The 24,658-nt window shown below is 34.2% G+C and overlaps 2 protein-coding genes across 2 annotated transcripts; both read left to right on the top strand.

Moving 5' to 3' along the window:
• Positions 1-2,338: 2,338 nt before the first annotated feature.
• LOC134244144 (zinc finger protein 479-like) lies at positions 2,339-8,819 on the top strand. The gene is made up of 4 exons (XM_062726415.1): positions 2,339-2,364; positions 2,505-2,796; positions 3,263-4,225; positions 8,802-8,819. Exons 1-4 carry the CDS (start codon positions 2,339-2,341, stop codon positions 8,817-8,819), a joined length of 1,299 nt encoding a protein of 432 aa, XP_062582399.1.
• On the top strand, positions 7,549-24,041 carry LOC134244145 (transcriptional repressor CTCF-like). Its single transcript, XM_062726416.1, has 3 exons — positions 7,549-7,642; positions 15,365-16,969; positions 22,922-24,041. The coding sequence occupies exons 2-3, from the start codon at positions 15,578-15,580 to the stop codon at positions 23,888-23,890; spliced, it is 2,361 nt and encodes a 786-aa protein (XP_062582400.1). The 5' UTR covers positions 7,549-7,642; positions 15,365-15,577; the 3' UTR covers positions 23,891-24,041.
• The last annotated feature ends 617 nt before the right edge of the window (positions 24,042-24,658 follow it).

The raw sequence follows: 24,658 nt of genomic DNA on the forward strand, positions 1-24,658 counted from the left end.
GGAATTTTAATTTAAACATTCTTCCCCTAATTTTGGAATGAAAGGGTTGCCCAGGTATGTGACATATGATCATCACATATCCTCAAGGATTTCACGGTCATCCACCCTACATCACCTCTTTCCAAATATGATTAATCAATGCATGTCATTCTTGCCTGAAAAATTATATTAACCAAGTGTATCGGTCATTAGAATGTTAAAAATGCGGCCAGAAATCTGCTACACCCTTATAACAGACTTTTTTGATGAGTATTAAATATATGTAGCCTATAGAGGTACATGCATACACATGTAAATTTCGCTTTTAATTTTTTTAATCATCGGGTTCGAAATGCCAAAAATGTAGAAACAGTGTAAATAATCGAAGCTGCTGGCGAAGCTTCAAAACGCCAAAATTATTATTTTGCGTCGAAATGTAAGCAAGTATTTATCAAGAAAACCATATATGGCATGCAAGTGATTTTCTTATAACTGCAATAATGTAGCCCTCTCCGATTCTGATTTGATAAGGAGAGAGCTGACTGGAAAATTTGTCACTTTCCTAAGTGTTAAGAACAAGAGGCCCAGGGGCCACATCGCTCACCTGAGCAATTGGCTAGGAAAAAGCACATATTATCAGATCAGAACTGAAAGTTTACTGGGGGGGGGGGGGGGGGCTTGAATTTTAAGCCCCCAGGGGATCATGATTTGAACAAACTAGAATCTACACTACCTGAGGATGATTCCCTATAAATATCACTAAGCATGGCTTTGAAGTACTTGAAAAGAAGATTTTAAAAGGTTTCCCAATATATTCCTATGTAAAACTTTTATCAGTCATTTGGCCCCACCCTACCCCCGGGGGGTCATGATTTGAACAAATTTGAATCTACACAACCTGGGGATGATTCCACAGGAGTTTCATCTTTCCTGTTTCGATGGTTCTTGAGAAGAAAATTTTTCCTATATATTCCTATGTAAAAATCTGATCGGCCATTTTGGCCCCATCCTACCCCCAGGGGTCATGATTTAAACAAATTTGAATCTACACTACCTGGGGATGATTCCACATGAGTTTCATCTTTCCTGGCCCAGTAGTTCTTGAGAAGAAGATTTTTAAAGATTTTTCCTATATATTCCTATGTAAAACTTTGATCGGCCATAAAATTTGGCCCCACCCTACTCCCGGGGGTCATGATTTGAACAAACTTGAATCTACACTACCTGAGAATGATTCCACATGAGTTTCATCTTTCCTGGCCCTTCATTTGAAAAACTTGAATCCCCTTTACCAGAGGATACTTTGTAGCAAGTTTGGTTGAAATTGGCCCAGTGGTTCTTGAGAAGAAGATGAAAATGTGAAAAGTTTACGACAACAACGACGACGACAACAACAACGACATACGATGGACAAATTTTGATCAGAAAAGCTCACTTGAGCCTTCTGCTCAGGTGAGCTAATAAAGTTAAAATTTGTGAAAGTGCAAGGATGTGTCAATCAAACCTGCCAAAAAGTTTGAATAACTTTTAAATGAAATTAAGATTTTTAATTTAGTTTTGTGTGAAATGTTATTAAACGTTAAAATATGTCACGTCATAATATTATACAGAAGATATTAACTTTAAATATGAGTTCATCCACCTTTAAGTGCAAGCATGCAACTTTTTTTGTTATATTTTAGAGATATAAACTGATCATTTAGAGACCATAGGGAGCCCAAGGATCCCATCTTTCCTGCTTACAGATATTTGTAGAAGGAATAATTATGAAAAGCCCTCTAACCAAGCAGCTCACTCAGACTGATGTGAATGTGAACAGCCTCAGGATTAAGTAGTCCTGTCAACCTTACTTGAACACAAGCAGTTCTGGTATACATCAGTCATCATCTCAGGCTTTCAGCTGAATGTGAAATGAACAGTCTTGGAGTTCCTCAGTCATCACAGCCTACTGTTAACACGAACAGCACAAACAGCCATGGGACACAGCACCTCTTTCTGCCTCCTATGAACATTTACAGCCTTGGAGTGCATCAGTCCAGTCTGCCTACTGTGAACATGAACAACCTTTCACAGCTTAGATTTCCTTTTGTCATTTATCCTGTGAACAATCTGTGTAATATGGTGCAAGTTCCAAACAATATAACATTTCCCTCAACAAACAATGCCCAAAATGCTGAAAATTATATGACAGAAGCTGATACCAAAACTACCACCTTATCCAATCTCAATCACAGTACTGATATTGCACCAGTTACCATGTCCTTTTACCAAAACTCTGCTGTTACTGTCTCCGACTCAAATGTTATAAATAACACAACAGTCAACAACTTGAAAATTCTGAACAGTGGTGTACCTCAACATGCTCAAGGTGCTTTTAATCATTGCGTAAATGTGCAGACACCAGGGCTTCTGAAACAAGTATTAAATGTTCCTAATGCAGTGGCCCCACTCTTGTTGGTACCAAACAGTGCTGCGAATCTGACCGTAACCAAAAAGTGTTTCAAGATAAAATTGACACCAATTAGGCCTGCACCCCAGAAAAATTCAACAAGAGACAACCACAGGCCCACACAAGGCACAGAGTCCCAGAACAAAGCATTACCTGAGAACACTTCAAAAACACTATTACCAGCAGATGTGGAGGTTACAGAACAGAGCTTTCCAGTCATTTTTCAACCAGTTCAGGAGCAAGATTCATTGCCAGAATTGGAAAAAGTTCAAGTAAAAATGAAGGAAAACGCTGTAGAAAATAAAATGATGTCTTCCACTTCTAAAGGAGAAGATCAAAGGGTTGAAAATAGCTTAGAGGCATTACAGGTAAGCTGGGTGTAAACAGGTGTCTAAAAATCTACCCTATTTGGGGTGAAGAGAAAAAAATCATATCAGATAACAGGTAGTTAAAAAGTAGATTTAATTACCTTTTCCCTTGAAAGATGGTCTACAAAGTTCTTCATCAATTGTAAACTTTTTATAATTGACTTCTTTTCAAGAATCACTTAGATTGATTTTAACCATTAAGCTTTAGCCACAAAGTATCCTTGGTGAAGGGGTTTCAGTTTGAATTAGTCAAATTAAAGGTCTTCTTTGAAGGAAAGATACATGTATATAATAAGGAATTAGTAAAAAAAAATAATAATAATGGCATCTTGCCATTTCCTGGATAATATAAATGAATTTACTTTTGTGAGTGATTATAGATCTAATACTTTCACTGTTTCACATGTTTCATGAAATATTTTTAGACAAATAAGCTATGCTTTAATTATTTTTTTTTTCATTTTAGAAATGTTGCAAGAAAATACCTGAATATGATAATTATGGAAAAAAAATTACAAATCCAGAGTCATTTGCTCAGCATGAACATGACAAAGAGGAAAGAAATAGCAAACATAAGGAAATAGGAAACAGGCCAAAAACAATCATAGTCGTGATTGGGCAAAATAAAAAAGGGACTGCAGTGCATCCAGGTTCTGTGAGATTTAGTCAAAAGACATCTGTGAGGAGGGTGAATAAATCCTATGATTCTGTGGATTGTGAAAAATCCTATGAGAAAAAATCTTCAGATGATTTGCATCTGAAACAGTCACACAACACTGTTAAAGAACAGAAATGCAATTTTTGTGGTAAATCTTATGTTTTATCCTCTTTCCTTAGACTCTCTCGCTCAAGAAACAAACGATTAGCCTGTGATAAATGTCTGAAAACAATCAATTTAAAATCTCTTCTGAAAAAATGCCAGAAAAAACGTGAGCCTGAGAGGTTTCCATGTGATGTTTGTGGAAAGATTTTGAAGAGAAAGTGGAAGTTGGAAGATCATATGAGACTACACAGTGGTGAAAGGCCATTCCCCTGTGAAACTTGTGGGAGGAGATTTTATAGTCAGTTGGCCAGAAGTCGACACATGGATATCCACAATTCCTCCAGAAAAAGACTGTGCGAGATCTGTGGGATATTCATCAAGTGGGGGTCGTCATTGCGGCTTCATCAGATAAGACACAGGATCAATGATGATTTGAGCACGAAGGAAAGATCCGACATTGCAAACATTCCTTATGTTTGCGAATTTTGTGGCAAAGGCTTTTGTAAAAAGTCGCCATATGAAAAGCACAAAATAAACAAGCATGAACGTAGGAACAAAGTCAAGAAAACTCCCGATGGTCGAATGATATGTGACACTTGTGGAAAGTCATTCTCCTGCAGCTCAACTTATAGGCGTCATATAGCCCTCCATACAGGAAAGATGAAAGTAACTTGTGAAAAATGTAATATGGTGATGCATAAAAAATCCTTGAAGAGGCACATGTTGAAAATACACAAAAAAACTTAATACCAGTCTGTATATTTTTCATAAATAAAATCAAACAATGTATATAACAAGTACAATTTATTGTATTTCTTTGATATAAGAAGAATGAATAATTGAAACTTGTCAAACAATTGTAATTTTTTCAATATTTAAAAAGATAGTTTAATTATACAGTGTCCTTATATTTTCAAAATAATCTTAATTTTTTTTTCAATGAAATAAAATACGTGTAATACGAATAAAACATTGCTACTGGCTGGTAATCTTTATATTTACAGCGTTCGAACTCACAGCTTTCCGTTCATAGAGCTCTCTCTCTCTCTCTCTCTCTCTCTCTCTCTCTCTCTCTCTCTCTGTTTATTACAATCATGCATGCAGTTTGTCCACTCTATGTTCATGGGTATAAGGAAAAAGTCCCAACTGAATATTATTAAAAAACACGCACGCCAACTCTCGATTCCCGCCTACATTTTGGAATCATTTACTTCAATATGAATAGCAATTTGGCCATAAAATCTTTGTTTGATACAAAGAACAGTTAAATGATGATTGATAAATCGTCTTAATATCAGCGCCAAACAGTAAAATTATCCATAATTCCAGCTCTTGAAAAAGGGGGGGGGGGGGGTAGACGATATTTTCAATTGAAATCTGAGTTTCAAGCATCACTGTATTTTGAAATAGTTTTGGATATGATTAAATGTTCATTATATCGTTTCTTATGTTATAGGCAAATAAATTAAACATAAATATTTCAAAAAAATATAATGTTTCAATTGTATATCGCTTTGAAATTGGTGGAAAATAAGCATTTTTATCGGGGTTTCTTTTGTCAATAAACATATGTCTCCCCCCCCCCCCCCCCCCCCCCCGTGTCACACAAAAAGCTTTAGTATGAATTTGTGAAATACCATTCCATATTACCTGTAAAAAGGAATTTTTGTGACAAGGGGGGAAAGATGTTTTAAAAATATTTTCCGTTTTCCATTGATTTCTATACTGAAAAACACAAGTTTTACCAAAGTTTAAAAGTTATCTGACTTAAAGTTTGTTTTCCCAAATAAGTAATGTTTTGTGAAAATTCATAAAATTATCTATAACAAATATCAAAAATTCATTGAATATGTTAACTTTTGAAAATTGACTTGGAGGTAGGCAATACTATCGTTCGCAGTTCAGCTTTTTATCCTCCATATCTCGAATTCCGGAATACCTCGGGAGGTATCTGAGGATTTGAGATATCGAGGGTTTGAAGGGGTTTATTTTTTGGCCCCTTTGAGTTTGAGGTAAGGTTTTGCCCTAATCATTTAATTTCTGTATAATAATGGATTCTGATTGGATGAAAAATTCTTTTGATATTGAATAATGGGTGGGGGCGCAATTTACACACTTGTAGTAAAGCAAGCTTAAAGTGATCTTGGAGTTGGACAAACCTCCGGGGATCCCCCTCGAAAACGCATATCTGTCAGTGTTAAGTTCTTGAGATTTTACCATGTTTACATGTCACTTTGACTGACTTTGTACATAGTTTTTTGAAATATATTATTAAATATCGGAAATGTGCCAAAAAATTATAAATACCGAAATGCCCCTTGAAACTACCGAAATTCCCACTTTAAACTTAATTAATTTGGTTGATATGAAAGGTAACTACGTTGCGCACGAAGTTTGTGTCATTTTCGGTAACGTCAAAATGACGTTATTTTATGTGAAGTTCTAAAAATTAATTTGACGTTGCTTTTTTTGCTAACATTTTTTATGAAGGAAAAATATAAAAACAGTAATGCCGCCAATTATATAATGCAGTTCATTGAAAACACGTACATGTAATTAAATTCTCTGCCCTTTTGCAAGCATATTGCGGAAGCTAAAACATATAGGCAGAATTTGCTTCATTTATTGAAAAGCTTGGTAGAAAAATAAAACTTGTTCGACATCGCATTTTAAATTTAAACGCTTTTTATTTAATTGAGATAACTTCAAAGCAATTCCATATCATATCAGTAGACGCTAGAACCTTTCCTTTGTTTTCAGTAAACTGTACGATTGTAGATAGGAATTTTTTTTTCCGTTCAAAGACCCTATTCCCATGCCATCTTTAACCTCCACCATCATGCATGCACTCAGACCCTTACATACTGAATACATGTATCTAACAGTACACTAAATATTTAAAATAATTCAATTTCAAAAAAGGTGAGGATTTGAATCTGAGAATGGACCCCTCCCGCACCCTCACTTTAACTTGTCCATGAAAGAATTTTTAATGAAGTGCAATTTAGAGGGTTCACTTGTATTATTCGAAAAAAAATATTTCAGTTTTCTCCTCCCCCCTTTTTATATGCGTTGCAACGTACGTGCCTAGCATCAACGATCATAGTTTTCTTACTCCTTTAGATATCTGTGCAGTTTACATGCTTTTTGTGATTGTATGCCTTTTTCATACTTATAAATGGAAGTAAAGAGTGAGTCAAAGAGCGTTTCGTTCAGATTTAAATAATTTTTTTAAATTGATGTTGATGTTGAGGAATTTTGGTGACGGAGGGGTCAGATTTTAATCAGATTAAGGAGATTGTAGATGCATTATCCTTTCCCTAAATGAAGGATATGGAAATAAACTAGATTTTGATTAAATGAACGGTCATTTAGTACCATTTTGGTCGGTTTAAATGAGTTTACAATCATTAAAAAATAAGAAAAAATGAAACATTACTAAATAAATTATCCCCACACCTTTTCCCCAAATATAGACTTAGTGTAGACATCGAACATTGCCGCGTAGGTTAAGCGCCCCCGCCTTCCCAGTTTCCACAGAATGTTGCAGTATAGGTTAAAATGTGGAAAATTGTAGTGTTTGGAAATAAAGTTCGGTACTGTACGTCAGAAGTCTTAAGAACCTATTCCCCCATCCCAACCCCTCCACACGAAATAGGATGTTTGTGATTTGACAACGTACATATTTTCTTTTTTTTTGCTTGTCAGGTTTTTGTAGGTCTAAAAATAATTTCTTACACCCCCACCCCCTCCTTTCAAATTTGCTTAAAATTTCAACGCGCCAAAGGTTTTAATATTTCGGGGGATATATTGTTACATAAAGTACATGTACAAGTATATTTTTCAAGAAATTCCATGATTTATAATATTAACTATGCACTGATCCCCGGTTATTGTTGATTCAAATACAGCAGCATATTATGGCAGAGGTTTAACACCGATTCAGGTGAATGGTGTAACCCAAGGGCCTATTGTTTATCATCGGGTTCGAGATACCGTGCTATCTTATGGGACAATGGACGATTTGGATTTGCAAGATCTCTCTACGATGGCATTGTTACTGTTAGAGTATTTGTTATAAAGGTATGTATTTACAGAGTTGAAACATTTTTTTCGGTTTCCATACTGCTGAAATTTAAGCAAAAAATATTTCTTATGTTTTATCACCTAGTCAGTACTAGCCTACTCGGCCCGCTCAGCTGTTGACCTGTTGCTTTCTGAATGTCAACAACGTTGAACACTTACTTGTATATATATTATGTTTAATTTATATAGATCTATCATGTTACTCTTTAAAATTCTCTAATTTTAACACAATATGCCACAGGGGCATCTTATCCGCTCTGTTTCTTTTTATATACATGAAATGCCAAATATGGGAAGTAGAATACAAAGCAGATAAGATGCCCCTGTGAATATACGAGGGGTGATAAAAAAGTTCGCAAACTAATTGAATAACTTTTAAAATATTTTTCAAAGTGAGATTTTGAATATTCTTTTTCAAAGTAGGCCCCTCTAGCTCTTAATTTATTAGAGCTGAAACGAATACCATAAATCAACATTCGAATATTCGTGACTGTTATTCGATTCATATTCGAACATTCGGTGATTAATTAAGAGTTATTATGCCTTTTCATATACTTGCAAATCCTATTGTTTAATACTATATATCAATGTATAAGATAGGTGTAAGAAATAAACGTCTGTTCCAAGCCGTTTGGCATCTAAATGTGCATTAGGACTCGCGTTTATTTTCAAGAAAAAAATACTAGAAAAAGAATCTTTATTAACAATCATAAGCCTCTTCACTTCTTTAAATTAGGTGACTGTATTGCATTTCGATTACGTATAAAGCCCCATCAGCAATCCAGCAGGTGCTCGCCATGTTTTATTGTTATGAAAATAAAATAAAACCCCCCAAAAAGGTTCGTTTCCGGAAACGTCCTGTGAATTTTTTAATCAATATTTAAAGTTAAAATAAAACATTCTCAAAAAATATACCGGTAATATAATGTATATTTTTCAAATATGATTTCTGCAACTATTTATAAATTATAAATCCGAACAATCGATTCCGTTTGTTGATCCGGAATATTTCTCTCCGCACAGTATAAATTTTTTATTACTTTCTAAAATCATGGCGGTCAATTTCACCGTATCTAAAGTAATTTGGAGATACATGAGGTTGCTGAATATTTGGCTTGAAGATGATTAAATAAATCTGACTTTGTGTATTTATCAGGCCAGTAGTACCATGTGAACAATGTTTACAACCTGCCTTTTACATGTATTTGCTTTCGTTTGCTTCTTTTTCCACCCTGATCAAAAACAAGTGGATAAGCGTACAACATTTATTGCATGAAATACGTTGTATTGAACATGTGACCGAATATTCGAATACAAATTTTCCACTCGAATATTCGTGAAAAACTATTCGTTTGCGAATGTTCGAGCATTCGTTTCAGCTCTATAATTTATGCACAATTCCCATGGGGCTGTCCTAGTTAGAATAATCTAACTGTGTCTCGGTACAAGCCCTCACCACAGTTAGAATACGTCCCATATACAGGGTGTTTCACAATATATGTCACACATCTAAAGAAAGATGGATAAATGACAACAAAAGCTACATTAACATATTGTATATCATTTTAATCAGCATATATTCAAAATTATTTTTTTGAGTCAGAAGTATCCAACATTCTTCACTTCAGTTACTATGGCAACAAATCCTAAACTGTTATTTTCCAAGTGTTTTCCCAAAATTGTCCTAAATAACTTAAGAGACTAATGCTTATAAATTTCTGACCACTGTTTTGTAAGCTTCACAGAATACTTGAGACAATTTTTGTTTCATATTGGCTTTTTAGAACCCCCAAAGTGCATATATATTTTTACTTAAAGTTGCATTGAAATAAATGTGTCGTTACAGAACTTCTGGTGTGTGTTAATTAGTGTCCACTTCTTTCGCTCTTCCTTTCAGTCAACCTTGCAAACTTTAACAGACTCTGAACGTCAGTTGGCTTTAGATACTGAACTCTTGTGTGCAGACACACTTAACTCAAATTTAAGATTTCTAAATACACAAGATACACTTATAGGCATAGTTACAATCCATTTCCCTAAACTCAGATCTATCATCAGGTTTCTAAATGATTGACTTCACTTTGATATTGTTCTCATCTCTTCTTGATTTTGTTGTGGGGGTGGGGGTGTGGTGGGTTGGGTTAACTGTCTTTCATCTTTACATTATAATTTAGTCAAAACTCTCTAATTATTCTTATTTATAGATGAAAACTAGACAACAATTTCTGGTCTGGTTATTTTTCATCATCATACCCTGTACAATATTTAGGATATCGTTCTTAAAATAAAAGTTTACGACAAATTTTTGCTTCGAGTTGAACCCCATTTCGAGAACAGCTGCAATTATGACATCACTAATTAAATCGTCGGTTACTTATTGGTATATTATATTTTTCCCAATAATTTGCAATATCATAATTTTAGATCAATATGCTTACCTATAGTGTTTTGGTATTTTTGGTATCATGCTCGATATTCAGATAATGCCTATTTAGATGTGTGACATATATTGTGAAACACCCTGTATATGGGACGTATTCTAACTGTGGTTAGAATACATTCCATATACTTGCAACGTAGCAAATCGGAGCGGATCCGCTCCGAAACGATTTTGAAGAATATAAAATGATTTGCACTGGGAATAACTACCAAAATAATCAAAACAAACCTTCTTAAGATTGCTTATGCCTTTTATCCAAAAAAATAATCCATATAAATACGTAAATCCAATTAATTTTCTCAACATTTTTCTCTCCATTCAAATGTTTACATTCAGAACTCTCTAGATTGTTCCTAGTAAATGCACTATCGGCCGTGTTTCTTTCTGCTTCATTACGAATACACGGAACGAATTCTATTGTTTAACCGGGTCCGTAGGACAATATCATTTTAACGATAGAACATTCTGTCTAGGGTCTGTCCATGCGCGAATCACGTGATGCAACCCATCAGGTAACAGGTTCGTTCGCCCGATATACCTGTTCGCAGGAGCCCGTTCGCGCAGAGTCTGTTCACCCAAAATATTTTTCGTGCAATATCTTGTTCGCCCTATATGTGGTTCGCCCAATATACATATACTTATATATACTTGTATGTATATGAATTGAAAATGAACATACAAGTATATAATTTTTAGCTCACCTGAGCCGAAGGCTCAAGTGAGCTTTTCTGAAAAAAATTTGTCCGTTGTCTGCCATTGTTGTTGTTGTTGTCATTGTCGTAAACTTTTCACATTTTCATTTTCTTCTCAAGAACCACAGGGCCAATTTCAACCAAACTTGGCACAAAGTATTGGGTGAAGGGAATTCAAGTTTGTTCAAATGAAGGGCCACGCCCTTTTCCAAGGGGAGATAATCATGAATTTGTTAAAAATTAATGGCATTTTTAAAAAATCTTCTTCTCCAGAACTGCTGGGTCAGGAAAGATGAAACTCATGTGAAAGCATCCTTAGGTAGTGTAGATTCAAGTTTGTTCAAATCATGACCCCGAGGCAAGGATGGGGCCAAAATGGCCGACCCTAGTTTTACATAGGAATATATAGGAAAAATCTTTAAAAATCTTCTTCTCCAGAACCACTGGGCCAGGAAAGATGAAACTCATGTGGAATCATCCGCAGGTAGCATAGATAAATGACCGACCCAAGTTTTGCATAGGATAATATTGGAAATATCTTTAAAAATCTTCTTCTCCAGAACCGCTGGGCCAGGAAAGATGAAACTCATGTGGAATCATCCTCAGGTAGCATAGATTCAAGTTTGTTCAAATCATGACCCCCGGGGCAAGAGTGGGGCCAGAATGGCCGACCCAAGTTTTATATAGGAATATATAGGAAAAATCTTTAAAAATCTTCTTCTCCAGAACCACTGGGCCAGGAAAAATGAAACTCATGTGGAATCTTCCTCAGGTAGTGTAGATTCAAGTTTATTCAAATCTTGACCCCAGGGGCTAGGGTGGGGCCAAAATGGCTGACCCAAGTTTTACATAGGAATATATATGAAATATCTTTAAAAATCTTCTTCTCCAGAACCACTGGGCCAGGAAAGATGAAACTCATGTGAAATCATCCTCAGGTAATGTAGATTCAAGTTATTCAAATCATGACCCCGGAGCAAGGGTGGGGCCAAAATGGCTGACCCAAGTTTTACATAGGGATATATAGGGAAACCTTTTAAAATCTTCTTTTCAAGTACTTCAAAGCTATGATTAGTGATATTTATATGGAATCATCCTCAGGTAGTGTAGATTCTAGTTTGTTCAAATGATGAATGCCTGGGGGGAGTAAATTCAAGCCCGATGTGCTCAGGTGAGCGCTGTGGCCCCAGGGCCTCTTGTTTTTCTATTTATTTTCCTTACGAACTTAGAATTTTTTTCTCAAATTCAGATACATAGAGCAATGTTTATAAAGTCTAAATTAATTTTTGATTTGATTCTAATGATTTTTTGAATGACTAAGTGTTTGAACTATACAGTGGTTGGAACGTTATTGTTGACAAACCCAATTGTGTAGAATCGTTCGTGTATCGTGAGTGATCGTTCGTGTATCAGACTCAATCGTGTGCGTTTTTAATTGTGCGAGATCGTGCGTTTAGAATCGTGTAAATTTCGTTTTGTAAGTTTTTATCGAATTGTTATTTGTAAAATAAGCATTTCCCTTGTTTGTTTTTCTTAATTTATTAATTAAAATCCAAATTAAATGAAAAAGCGCAATTTACATATTTGAATTCAGATTGAACTAATTATCGCCCGTAAACAAGCAATATAGTAAGTCGTACAATATTAAGTTCTCATCAAATAGCACGATCAATATTGTGATAAACCGTACTTAGATCTTTAACGCCTTTTTGAAAAATCTGATTTTAATTATTATTCACTTATTATTGTGGTCAAAATAATCTTAAAATATTGAAAATAAATATATTTTTTTTACAAAGAAATAAACATTTCTCAATGCTTACATAACTACATGTAGTTAGTCGAGAAATATACATGGACACGGCATGATTTTCGGGAGTTTTGATTATCTGCATGTGTTTATCTCTTGAGCCTATTTGTAATTAATTAATTTTTAATTTCTGCAAATAAAAAAGTTGAATAATTGGCAAGTTTATCATACATTGATTCATGGGAAACATAAGGGTAAAATTTGTAATTATAATTTAAGTCAGTCCATGCTGCCATTTTTGTTCAATCGTATCCCCCTTTCTGCATATCATGAAATTCAATTCAGTCTAATTATACAACCCACATAAATGTATATCGTCTAATAGAACGTACAAAATCCGTTTTTTGATCGGAGAATTACCTTAGAAATAATTATTATAAATCTAAAATATTAAGTCTTGCATATATTTAGTTACAGAAATATCATTTTCCGTTTTTTTTTTTTCTTCAAAGTCTATGAAATAATATTGATAATTCTTTGAAATCTTAAATAAGTATTAAGCCGTATTTCGTTTTGAAGGTATTGATTCCTAAATATTTTGAACTATTTTGAGTGAAGAATCGTGCGTTTGCGTTAACAATCGTGTAACGTGTAGAATCGTGAACGTGAAAGATTGTTCTTGTAACAGATTTAATCGTGCGTTAATCATGCGGAATCGTTCGTGTAACGTGATCGTTCGTGTAAGTTGTCAACAATAACGTTCCAGCCACTGTAGTTAATTAGATGATTAATATCAATGTTAATTATGGGGGATACATCCTTGTTATTTTTACAAATTGCGCTATGTTTTGAAAACAATTAAAGGGCTGAGTCTTCAGTAGGTAAGACAGCTGATACTAAAACACGTGTGACCATATGCATAACCTCTGACAGATACAGTGACGGTCTTTTTTATTTTGAATGTACAAAAAATTAGGAAAGAAATTCATTAGATTTCATTCTACATTAAATTACGGGGAATGGACCCTGTGCGAACAATTTTTAGGGCGAGCGGACTCTGGGCGAACAAAAAATAGGGCAAATGGGGAATCGGGCAAACAATTTTTAGGGCGAAAGAACATGGAACCAAGCCATCACGTTACATGACCCTCAGCACCTTGTTCACAGCAGTACCAAGATCTTCCCGGGACTTATATTTTTCTCCCCGTAGGTTATCATTTAAACCTTGAAATAGCCAGAAGTCACAAATTGCCAAATCTGGGCTGTAGGGGGGATGAATTAGGTTTTCTATACCAAGTGTTTCCATGGTGTCCATCACAACCCGACTTTTATGGCTGGGTGCGTTATCATGGTGCAGAATGAATCCAGATCTTATCAGATCTGGGCGCTTTCTCTTTACTGCTCTCATCAAATCTGATTTGATTACCCGTGTATAGTAGTCCCCAGTAACTGAAGTTTTGGGTGGTACCATGTGATTTAGAATTATACCGTTGATGTCACAGAAAACTATGAGCATAATCTTCCCTGCTGACTTGGTTACGCGTGCTTTTATTGGTGATGGTGAGGAAGGATGCTTCCAAATTGAACTTTGTTGTTTACTCTCTGGCTCATAGAAATGTACCCATAGGACAATATCATTTTAACGATAGTACATTCTATCTTTGCATTCCCTGGATATGGGTAAATTTCTACTTGATTGTTGTTAACTGTCTTTGGACGCCATTTTTGTTGACCTTTTTTCATTTTACATATATTGTTAATGTGTACGTGTTTGTTTTGTTCAAATCATATGTAGTTTATTTGGAGGACAATCAATTATGAAAACAGTAATCGATAATTGGAATCGAACACCAAAATATGATCAACAATTGATCATCAGCAACAATCGTTTCATCACCATTGAATGATTTGAAAAAAATAATTTAAAAACTTCCTCTTGTATGTACTTTGGTGAAAGGTCATTTTATCATGTTCATAAAGATAAAAATCTCAACGATACAGGGGTGCGCAATCAAAAATATTTCAAGCACCAGCCCACAGACTAGTGGCAACTAAACAAATATTTGCGCTTGCCCTAAGGGTTGCACCCTTCATTATTTATACACTGAATTGACCACGAATTTTTTCCGTTATATCCTGATTATGACAACGAGCACACGGCGGGTGTGACCGGTCGGCAGGGGATGCTCACTCCTCCATGGCACCTGATCCCACCTCTGATGTTTCGGAGGTCCGTGTTTGCTCTGCTCTTATTTTGTATATTTGTATAATGGACGTTGAGATTGAATACTGTTCGTTATTTCCATAACCCTCAACATATTAAGACATCCTGTCACCCGCAGAATTACTCACGTATCAGTGTACAGAATCAAACCATGCATAAATGTAGAATGAGAATTCACCGGGGAAACTTTTCTCATTTTTAGACATTTTTAAAATTTGAGGCCACACTTATTTAATTTCTTGTTCGTCGGACATTTGATGAAAAAAGGACGAGCAGGCTAGCTGTTAAATAATATTATTATTACCTTTGTAGTTGGCAAAATTTTTTTGGCGGGGCATGAAAAAAATTGCGTGGAAAATTATTTTTTTCTGATTTGCAGTGTAAGTAGATAAAAAGTACCATAGATAAAGTTGAAATGCAACAGAAAACAGCAAAGAATTCCAAGGGTGTGGGAATTTTAAATTAATATTATTTTTATAGTTTTGTTTAAATACAAGCGTGCAGGTCCGACGAGCAAAGAATTTTATTGGTGTGGCCTGAGAGGTACTCTTTTTGACAGTGTTGCTAAAGCATTTACAGGTGACAATTATATAATGTATTATTTTTTTTCTAGTTTTGGTGATGTTTTCCTGATGAAATGTTATCATGATGTTAAATTTCTTGGACTGATTGCTTTGTCACTATAATGGACAATGGCATATAACTTGAAACATGAAGAAAGACAGGATTACAACTTCATGTCCAACTCAAAAGAAACAAAATACCCATTAGTGAAATCAGAGATATTGATAGATTGTATACTTATTGGACTTGCTGAAAAATTATAATGGCCACTTGTTCTAACAGTGAAATAAACAAGGAAGTGCCTGATGAATCCACCCCTCAGTCTACTAATTTAGTACCCACCATTAAGAACAAGTTGCAGGAAGTAGTTGTCAGCAGAATGAAAATTGTCAATCCACTGAATGATGTCCACCTTAAAAAATTTCCTAGAATTCAACCTTGTTCAGCTTCTGCTTCCGGTGAAAACTACAGTTCTGATAAGACTTCAATTTCAGATAACCAAACTTCACTCATGAAACAAAGTCAATTGCAAGCAAGTGAACATTGTTCTTCGCTAAATAATTCAGAGAAAGACCTGAAAAACATTACAAGTTCACCTGCAACAATAAGTGATCCTTTAGAGAACACAAACATCCCAGGTCTGCATCCTTCCCAGCCTACAGCTTGTAGGAGAATGAAAAGCCTTCTAACCAATAAAATCATTCAGACTTGTGTGAACACCAACAGCACCAAAATCCAACAGACCTCTCAGGCCCCATTGTACACCAACTGCCTTGGAGTGCATCAGTCATCTCAGGCAAAAGTTAACACAGACAGCCTTCGAACACAGAAGTCAACCAAGCTTAGTGAGAACACAGATAGCATTGAGACACAGCATGCCTCTCTGCCCACCAACAACCTCGGAATTAATCAGTCACTTCAGCCTAGTGTGAACATGAACAACCTTTCACAGCTTAAATTTCCTTTTGTGAATTATCCTGTAAAAAATTTGTGTCTGGTACAGGTTCCTAAAAATATGGTGCTTTCAACCAATGCAAAGAATGCTGAAAATTCTAGGAGAGAGGCTCAAACCAAAGGTACAACACTGTCCAACCCAGTTCTTGTCAACAGTGATGACAAGGTACCAAGTAAAATGCCTGTTCACCAAAACACAGCTGTTACTATCTCTAAACCAAATGCTATGAACAAAACAACCATTGGCAATTCCAAAGTTCTGAACAATGGTATAAGTGTTTTAAGTGCTGTTAATCTAAATCAGCTAAAAAATATTCAGAATAGTTTACTTCCTAAGCAAGATTTAAATGTCACTGGAGCCTCAATGGTACTCAACAGTCAGGATATCACCACAAATTGTTTCAAGAAAACATTAACAACAAGCAGCTGCTCACCCTCACATGGTACGAAGTGTCAGAACAAAACATTACCTGGGAACACTTCAACTGTAGTACCATCAGATGTAGAGGTTACAGAACAGAGCTTTTCGGTCATCCTTCAACCTATGCAGAAAGGGGATCCACCACCTGTCCCAAACTTAGATCCACCAACAGAATTAAAAACTGAAGTAAAAGTGGAAGAGAGTCCCATTATTATTGATGAGGTTCAGTCTTCTGGACCAGTAAGAGGAGAACCACAGGTTGAAAGTAGTCATGTTATGGTACGTATTTATATCTTTGTACATAATGTTATGTTTAATATCAACAGTGTATACAGTTAATTTATTTAACCTATTTTTAGACTCAAATGGCTAAAAAATAACAATTGTATTTTCACTATTTGGAAAAACCGTCGTCCACCTAGCGTATGGAAACGCTAGCCCAACCATATAAACTTTTAGAAAAACCCTTTTTTACTTATTTGTGGAAAACCTAACTCCTAATTTTGTTTTATGGCCTAATAAATTTAACAGGATAATATACACAACGACAATTTTTGTACAAATACCTTATATATACATAATTTCTATGTCAACTGTTAAATAATATAAACCTCATGCATAACAGTTTCAATGTTGTCAGCACTGTACAAGTTAAAATGCTTTTTAAGAGTTAGTACTTACACAGGTTTATACTTTTTGGAAACAAAAGAAAAATCTTAGAATCCTAGTGGATGCACATAAAAAGTTCGTAAGTGGTAGTGTGAAACGTTTGTATAAAATTCCTCTCTCCCGATGTAAACCAAAAATTTATCGTTTCACTTGTTTTTAACCTCATTTAGGAAATGATATGTAGTGTGAATTTTAATAAAAAAATTCCTTATGCATCCTGTTTTGGGAGAGGAGGGGGGGGGGGGTCAATTAATTTTAAAAGTCAGTTTAAAAATTTCCAAACTTGTATGTTTTTTCAATTTAAAGAGTAAAAAATAGAAAATATTTCTAGACCACCTCTCCTCTCTCTCTCTCTCTCTCTCTCTCTCTCTCTCTCTCTTTATATTAGGGTATTCATTGTTCATTCAACACTGAACATTTATTAAATTCAAACTTGTTAATTGTAAATAAATATTGTACTACATTTAACACATAATTGTAGGGCAAAATAAATGTGTATGGGTGATTCCTAAATGGCTCTCTTTTTAATCAATGATTCATTATAAGGTATTTATTATGCCTTATACACATATGTCCTTAATTGTAATCGATAATATACGAAACACAACAAATATTAAAAAGTTAATATATATATTAAAAATAAATATATTTTAAATTTATATGTCTATCTTTGGTTTAATTGTGTTACCCCATTCCTACGCCTCGTATATACAAGAGATGAATTAGTTTAATTCATAGTCTGTTGATATTTTATCATTGTAATTTTTCTTTAATGTTTGATTTTTTTCTTGGCTACATTGAAGCAGTTCCTTCTCTTCGGCATAATGTGCAATTCTCCCTCGGCCAAATTTATATATATATATATATATATATATATATATATATATATATAAGAAATGGTTAAAAAAGAATAGAAAATTACGAACACAGTAGGTTTAGCAAAATAAAGATTATTTTCCACCTGAGATAAACAACACAGTAATATAAGAGAGTTTCGTATTATGACTTAGTTTTTTATGGAAACAAATGATGTTAATGAATTCAATGTTTAACTTGCTTTTTTGTTAGAGGGCTGATCGACTTACACAAGAGTTCATTTGCACAGCCGTGAGGGTATTCGAACTGTAAGGTTACTGTCTCTCAAAGTATATATCAATACTTATTTTTTTTGTAATTGTTTCGAAAAGTCTTTAAAAAACTACAGCGTTTTACCGATAGCGGTGATGGTGCATGATGACAATATTTTTTATGTGTGTGTAGTGGTATCTTAAGGGGATTAAATCGCCACCAAAAGATTTGATGGAAAAAGAGAAAGGGGCTTTCCTAATATTTTGCAAAATGAAATTGACCAAAACCTTTTATTTAAAACAAAATATTTTATATTTGACTTCATTTTCTTTCTTTTATTAAAATAAATAATTATAAACCAAATTTGGCCAACTCCTAGTTTGAGATAAAGGATTTAATAGATGCACGGAGTGCAATTATCACCACAAACAGTGGTAGCATGCCCTTCAAATGGTTTAGAAATCACCAGTGTATCCGGATATACGGATTTTACTCTTATTTGAGTCCAATAGTTAACTTCCGTATAAATAGAATTTTTGTTAAACAACGTCAAAATTTGTAATGGATTTACATGTACACCTGAGAAGTTTTAAACATAAATTTGTATCATAAAGTACACACACAAATGTATGAAAACATTAGTGTCCAACGTATTTTTCAAATCCAAGGCATAAATGTATATAACAAAGGACTGCTACACCTTTATGTGCATGTTCGTCATTTCCATTCTGTGAAGAATGATATTAGTCAATTTCTTTTAAAACATTAACATTTACTTTAAGGATACAATGCATCCTTTGTTCTAGCGAATTTGAAAAATGTGAAAAAATTAGCACACATACACTTATGACAGAATGCCCATTAAGGTAAGCCTGGGTCACAACAATTTGTTGAATAGCCATTGGTTTCAGACAAATAACAAAAGGTCTTTTCATATGCCTCAAATTTAGTCCATTTATATAAGAATGCAACCCTCAATATGTTTGATTTGTGTTGCACTTTTGCAAAATTTATATATAATTCAAACATGACAAATTTAGTCAAAGTCGAATTCAACATTTCACAAAAAATATTTTGACCTGGAAACAGTAAATAGGAAGTGAACTTATTACCATTTTTCTCTTAAAACCTGTTCATTACAAGATATTGCTTCCAACCGGATTTTTTTTTTTTAAATAACATTGATATATAAAAATTCATCACTACATGTATTTTACAATAGGATTAAATGTGTTCCTTGTGTTTAGAAATTATTTTCAAGATCAATGAATGTTTTAATTTTTTTTTGGAAATTTTCACTGCGGCAGTAAAGTTTTTTGCAAAGAATTTAATGCAGCCTGAATGATGAAAGAATTTCTTAGGAAAATTTCAAATCTTGAAATTTCATTTTTAAATCAGTTTTGTTTCAAAAGTCAAATTATCCTATTAAGACAATCAACAATAAGCCAAACAAGTTCATTTTGTTATTTGCATGTACATTAAATCATATTTAATGTATTTTCTAAAAATTAATCTTCTTTTTTTGTCAAAACTTGGTCATGCTAAGGTTTACTGTTCTCATTCAAGTTTTAACTGTCCATTCCTTTAGAAAAAACATTTTCCATTCTTAAAAAGTTGGACATTTTAGTTATACTTCGCATGGCCTTGGTCATTGACATTATTAAAATGGATCAAAAGGTTTACGAATTTAAATATTAAACTACTGGTCACAAGCTAATTTAAATTTTGAAATTTATTTTTTCAAACAAATTTTAAGGTATCTGCCGTTCGAATCATAATTAATTAGAAGTTAATTTTTCGGCACCATAATGTATTTTTCAACATGTTTCATATCAAAACGACTTTGATTTCGGTGTATATATATATTTTTATGTAACTGTTGCAACAACAAATAAACGTTCATGCATATTTTTAGAACAATGTGTCAGCACTGGTACAGTTAAAATATGGCCGGGGCATATAGTGTGTATGTCCGTCTTCGGTATATCCACTGTCCTTCCGTCACAAGCTCAAACTAGTTTCAAAGAAACCTAGATATTTTCACAAACTTCATGTATGTGGATACGTGTGAAACGTTTGTATAAAGTTTTTTCTCTAGATCTCTTTCCTCCAATGTTTAATTAGTGTTTCTCAGTTTTAAATATATCTTCAACTTGGATTATAATCAAGTGTAAAAATTATAACCATTGGGGTCAATTAATTTATCAAGTCATTTTCCAATACGTTTAATTATTTAGATACCAAAAATAGCCCTACTTGGACCAAACTTGCATGGATGATGTAAGGATGGACACTACCAGATAGGATCTTTGACCTAATTGTGATAATTCATCAACACTGACCAATAATAATTCACATTAATATTTACAACAATATTGCTACATTCAACACATAATTAGTAAATAGAAATATAAGTGCCTAAGAACCCAAATGGCTCTGGATGACATATAAGGATTATTATGCCTTATACACATATGACCTTTATTTTAATCAAATATACGAAACACAACAAATTTAAATGGTTAATATATATATTAAAAAGTTAATATATAGTTTATTTATATGTAGCCCTACATGAACCAAATTGTGTGACAATAAAGGGGAATTTAAATTGTTGAAATTAAGGACCTATATTTTCATTTCCAAGTAACTATAAGACCTCGCAACGGGAGATAATCAAGAAATGGCAAAACTAGGGTTGGGTCTGACCTATAAAAATCTCAAGAACCACTGGGCTAGAACCAAAGCATGGAATTAGGGATGGAAGCATCTTGGATGGTAGTTTGACCTAAATTGTTCAAATCATGACCCTTGGTACCAAAGGGCGGGGCCACAGGGATCATCAAAGTTTTACATATATATAAATATATAGTAAAAATCTGTGAAAATCTTCATGGATGATCATCAAGACCCATTGGGCCAGAAAAGCTGAACCTTATGTGGAGGCAACTGGTACTATTCAAGATATTCTGATCAAATTTTGTTCAAATTTTCATGACTTAAACCCAGGGGAAGGGCATTCATGTCCAATGGAATCAAAGTTTTATATAGAAATATATAGTGAAAAATATGAAAACCTTCTCTCAAGAACCACCTGGCCAAAGAAAAGCTGAAACTTATGGAAGCACCCTGGTAAAGTAGAAAATTGTTGAAAACCAATGAAAGGTATTCTCACAAGGATTACATATGTGAAGGAAAGTGGGGCCATAAAAAAGTAAATCTTTAAATGGCGAATCAAAGTTTTACATAGAAATATAAAGGAAAAATCTTGAACTCAAGAACTACTGGGCCAGAAAAGCTGAAACTTGTGTGGAAGCATCCTGGTATCTATGTCAAAAGTTTCTAAATTGTTAAAAAAAATGACCTCCGGGGAAGGGCGGGGTACAATGGGGAATCAAAGTTTTATGTTGAAATATACATGTGAAAAATCTTTGAAAATCTTCTTTTCAAAACCACTGGGCAAGTTAAATTTCAAAAGTGAATCTTAGGTGGAAGCATTTTGGGGTAGTGTAAATTCTAAATTTTGGAACATGACCCCAGGGGAAGGGTGGGGCCTTTAAAGTTGGAATCAAAGTTTCAAATAGAAATACCGGGATATAGGAATTTTTTTTTGGGAAAATCTTCTTCTGAGGAACCATTAGGCCAAAAAAGCTGAAACATATGTGCCCATGGAAGGATCATAGGGTAGTGTAGATTTCAAAATGTCTCAATTATGATAGGTTGTGGTAGGATTATGATGGGTAGATTTCCATTATTTATAACTAGGGGGAAATCTGGTAACTTCAAGGTCAAGGTCAACCCTTTCAGGTGAGCAAAGAAATGTGGCCCATGGGCCTCTTGTTTAACATGTTTCATATCAAATTGTTTCAATATGTAAATATAATATGTAGACACAGGAAAAAAGCACTTAACAACACTTGAATATCAACTTAATTTAATTTACAGGTAGCTATTGTATAATGGTTAACTTACATTTAGCTTTTTATTTTATATTACTTTCATTATAGCAGTAAACCGGTGTCTGCAACTATATAGTCATATTTCACATTGGTGCTAAATTTTAAAACCACTGGATTTTACTGAGAGCAAAGAAACACTTGGGAAATATAAAAATGTATATTAAAAGTTAAATTTTCATTACTGATAATAGATATTAAATAAACAAGCATGATAAAGTCTTATAACACAAAATGGTAATGTAGAAATACTTTTTCTGTGTGGTACATGTACCTGTATTCGTTTTACATTGATGCATCTCCAGAATATGTGGATTTAGGTTCATTATATTAGGACTTTATTTGGCTAAAGTAAGACCTTAGCATTGGGTAGAAATTGATCAAACTATAAAAAGTATTTACCTTATAGGATAATAAACAACAAGACCAATAGAACTCATGTAAACATTATGTCCTCTGGTTACCTTTTCCAATGCATCTTGTACATTCATAAATTGTTCATTAGGGAAATGAAGTAAGGATTTTTTTTGTGTTTTAGAAAAGTCCAAAAGAATGTTTAATAACAGACGAAATAATTATTAAAGAGAAAAATATCACCAAAGATATAATGGAAGAAATGGGCTACAAGTTTTATAAGTGTGGAATTTGTAAAGAGATTTTCAGTGACCCATTAGTCCTTCAGAGGCACGTTCGACAACACAAAGGACTCCAAAGCGAATGCATAAAATGTGCATATTGTGAAAAGATTTTCGCTTGCAAAATGAGTGCATTTGCACATCTGAAATTCGTTCATGGTATCAGCTGCGATAAACCTAAAGCTGGAATGAAAGAGGCTAACTTAGCAACGTATGAGAGGGATGAAGAAGTAGTCAAAACTGTCCGAGTCATTCGAACTAAAATACCAGAATGCAGGAAGTGTGGAAAAATCTTTTCGGACCTGGAGGCATATACACGGCACAAAAAAAGAACAGACTGTGTTAAAGTATCGTTTGCTTGCATTTTTTGTAAGCAACCAGTTCGTGTAGAAACATTTGAAGAAACACAGTTTCCAAAAAACTTGTGTAAAAAGTGTCAAACATTATGGAGCAATCTAAAATTGAACTCTGATACGACAGTGGCACAAAATAAACAAGGGGATGGAAAGCTTACAGATCCAGTGCACCTAAATTTCCAGGGTTCAGGTCCAAAACAAGTCAAGAAGAAGGTAAAAGAGTCATATGTTTGTGATAGTTGTCAGAAATCCTTCAAGCAGAAATCTACCTATGAAAGGCACCTAAAACTGTTGCACAGCACCGTAAAACCATATAAATGTGATTTGTGTGAAAAGGCCTTTGTTTTCACCTCTTCGCTTTGTGAACACAGAGATACACATTTTTCAAAGGCAAGAACAAAAACATTTGCATGTGATAAGTGTCCAAAAACATTCAAAAAGAGATATATTCTTAAACTGCATAGCAGAGACATGAACCTGGGAGGTTTTCTTGTGATGTGTGTGGAAAGATATTGAAATCCAAAAGCAGGCTCAGAGATCATAAAAGATTACATACTAGAGAAAAGCCATTTCTCTGTGAGATTTGTGGGAGGAGATTTTGCAGTAGGATTGCCAGAATTCTGCACATGAATACCCATGATTCCTCTACTAAGATTCTGTGTGAGATTTGTGGAAAACTTCTTGTTAAGTCTTATATTCGACATCATATGGTAAGGCACAGAATCCATGATGATTTGAGTCTGGAAACAAAATCACAAATTTCAGACATACCTTTTGTTTGCGAATATTGCGGAAAGGGCTTTTGTGAAAGGTTGCGATATGAAAGTCACAAATTGAGCAAACATAAACATGAGACCAGTGGCAGTCATTCAGAAGAGAATCACGTAAAAGAGAAAAATTCTGATGCTCGATTTAGATGTAGCACTTGTGAAAAAACTTTCGTCAATAAATCATGTCTTCAGACTCATGAAGCCCTCCATCAAGGATTGATGAAGATAGCTTGTGATAAATGTAATAAGGTAATGCATAAACATTCTTTGAGGCGCCACATGTTAAAAATGCACTCAACTAGTCACGAGAAATGAAAAATTCTCATGCTCGACTTAGATGTAGCACTTGTGAAAAAACTTTCATCAATCAATTGAGTCTTCAGAATCATGAAGACCTCCATCAAGGACTGATGAAGGATAGCTTGTGATAAATGCGGTAAGGTAATGCATAAACATTCTTTGAGGCGCCACATGGTAAAAATGCACTCGAGTGGTATTTAACCTTTATCATGAA

This window comes from Saccostrea cucullata, unplaced genomic scaffold (genome assembly GCF_032062105.1).
Source record: "Saccostrea cucullata isolate Sc308-1 unplaced genomic scaffold, CSIRO_AGI_Scuc_v1 ctg2440, whole genome shotgun sequence".
NCBI lineage: Eukaryota > Metazoa > Mollusca > Bivalvia > Ostreida > Ostreidae > Saccostrea > Saccostrea cuccullata.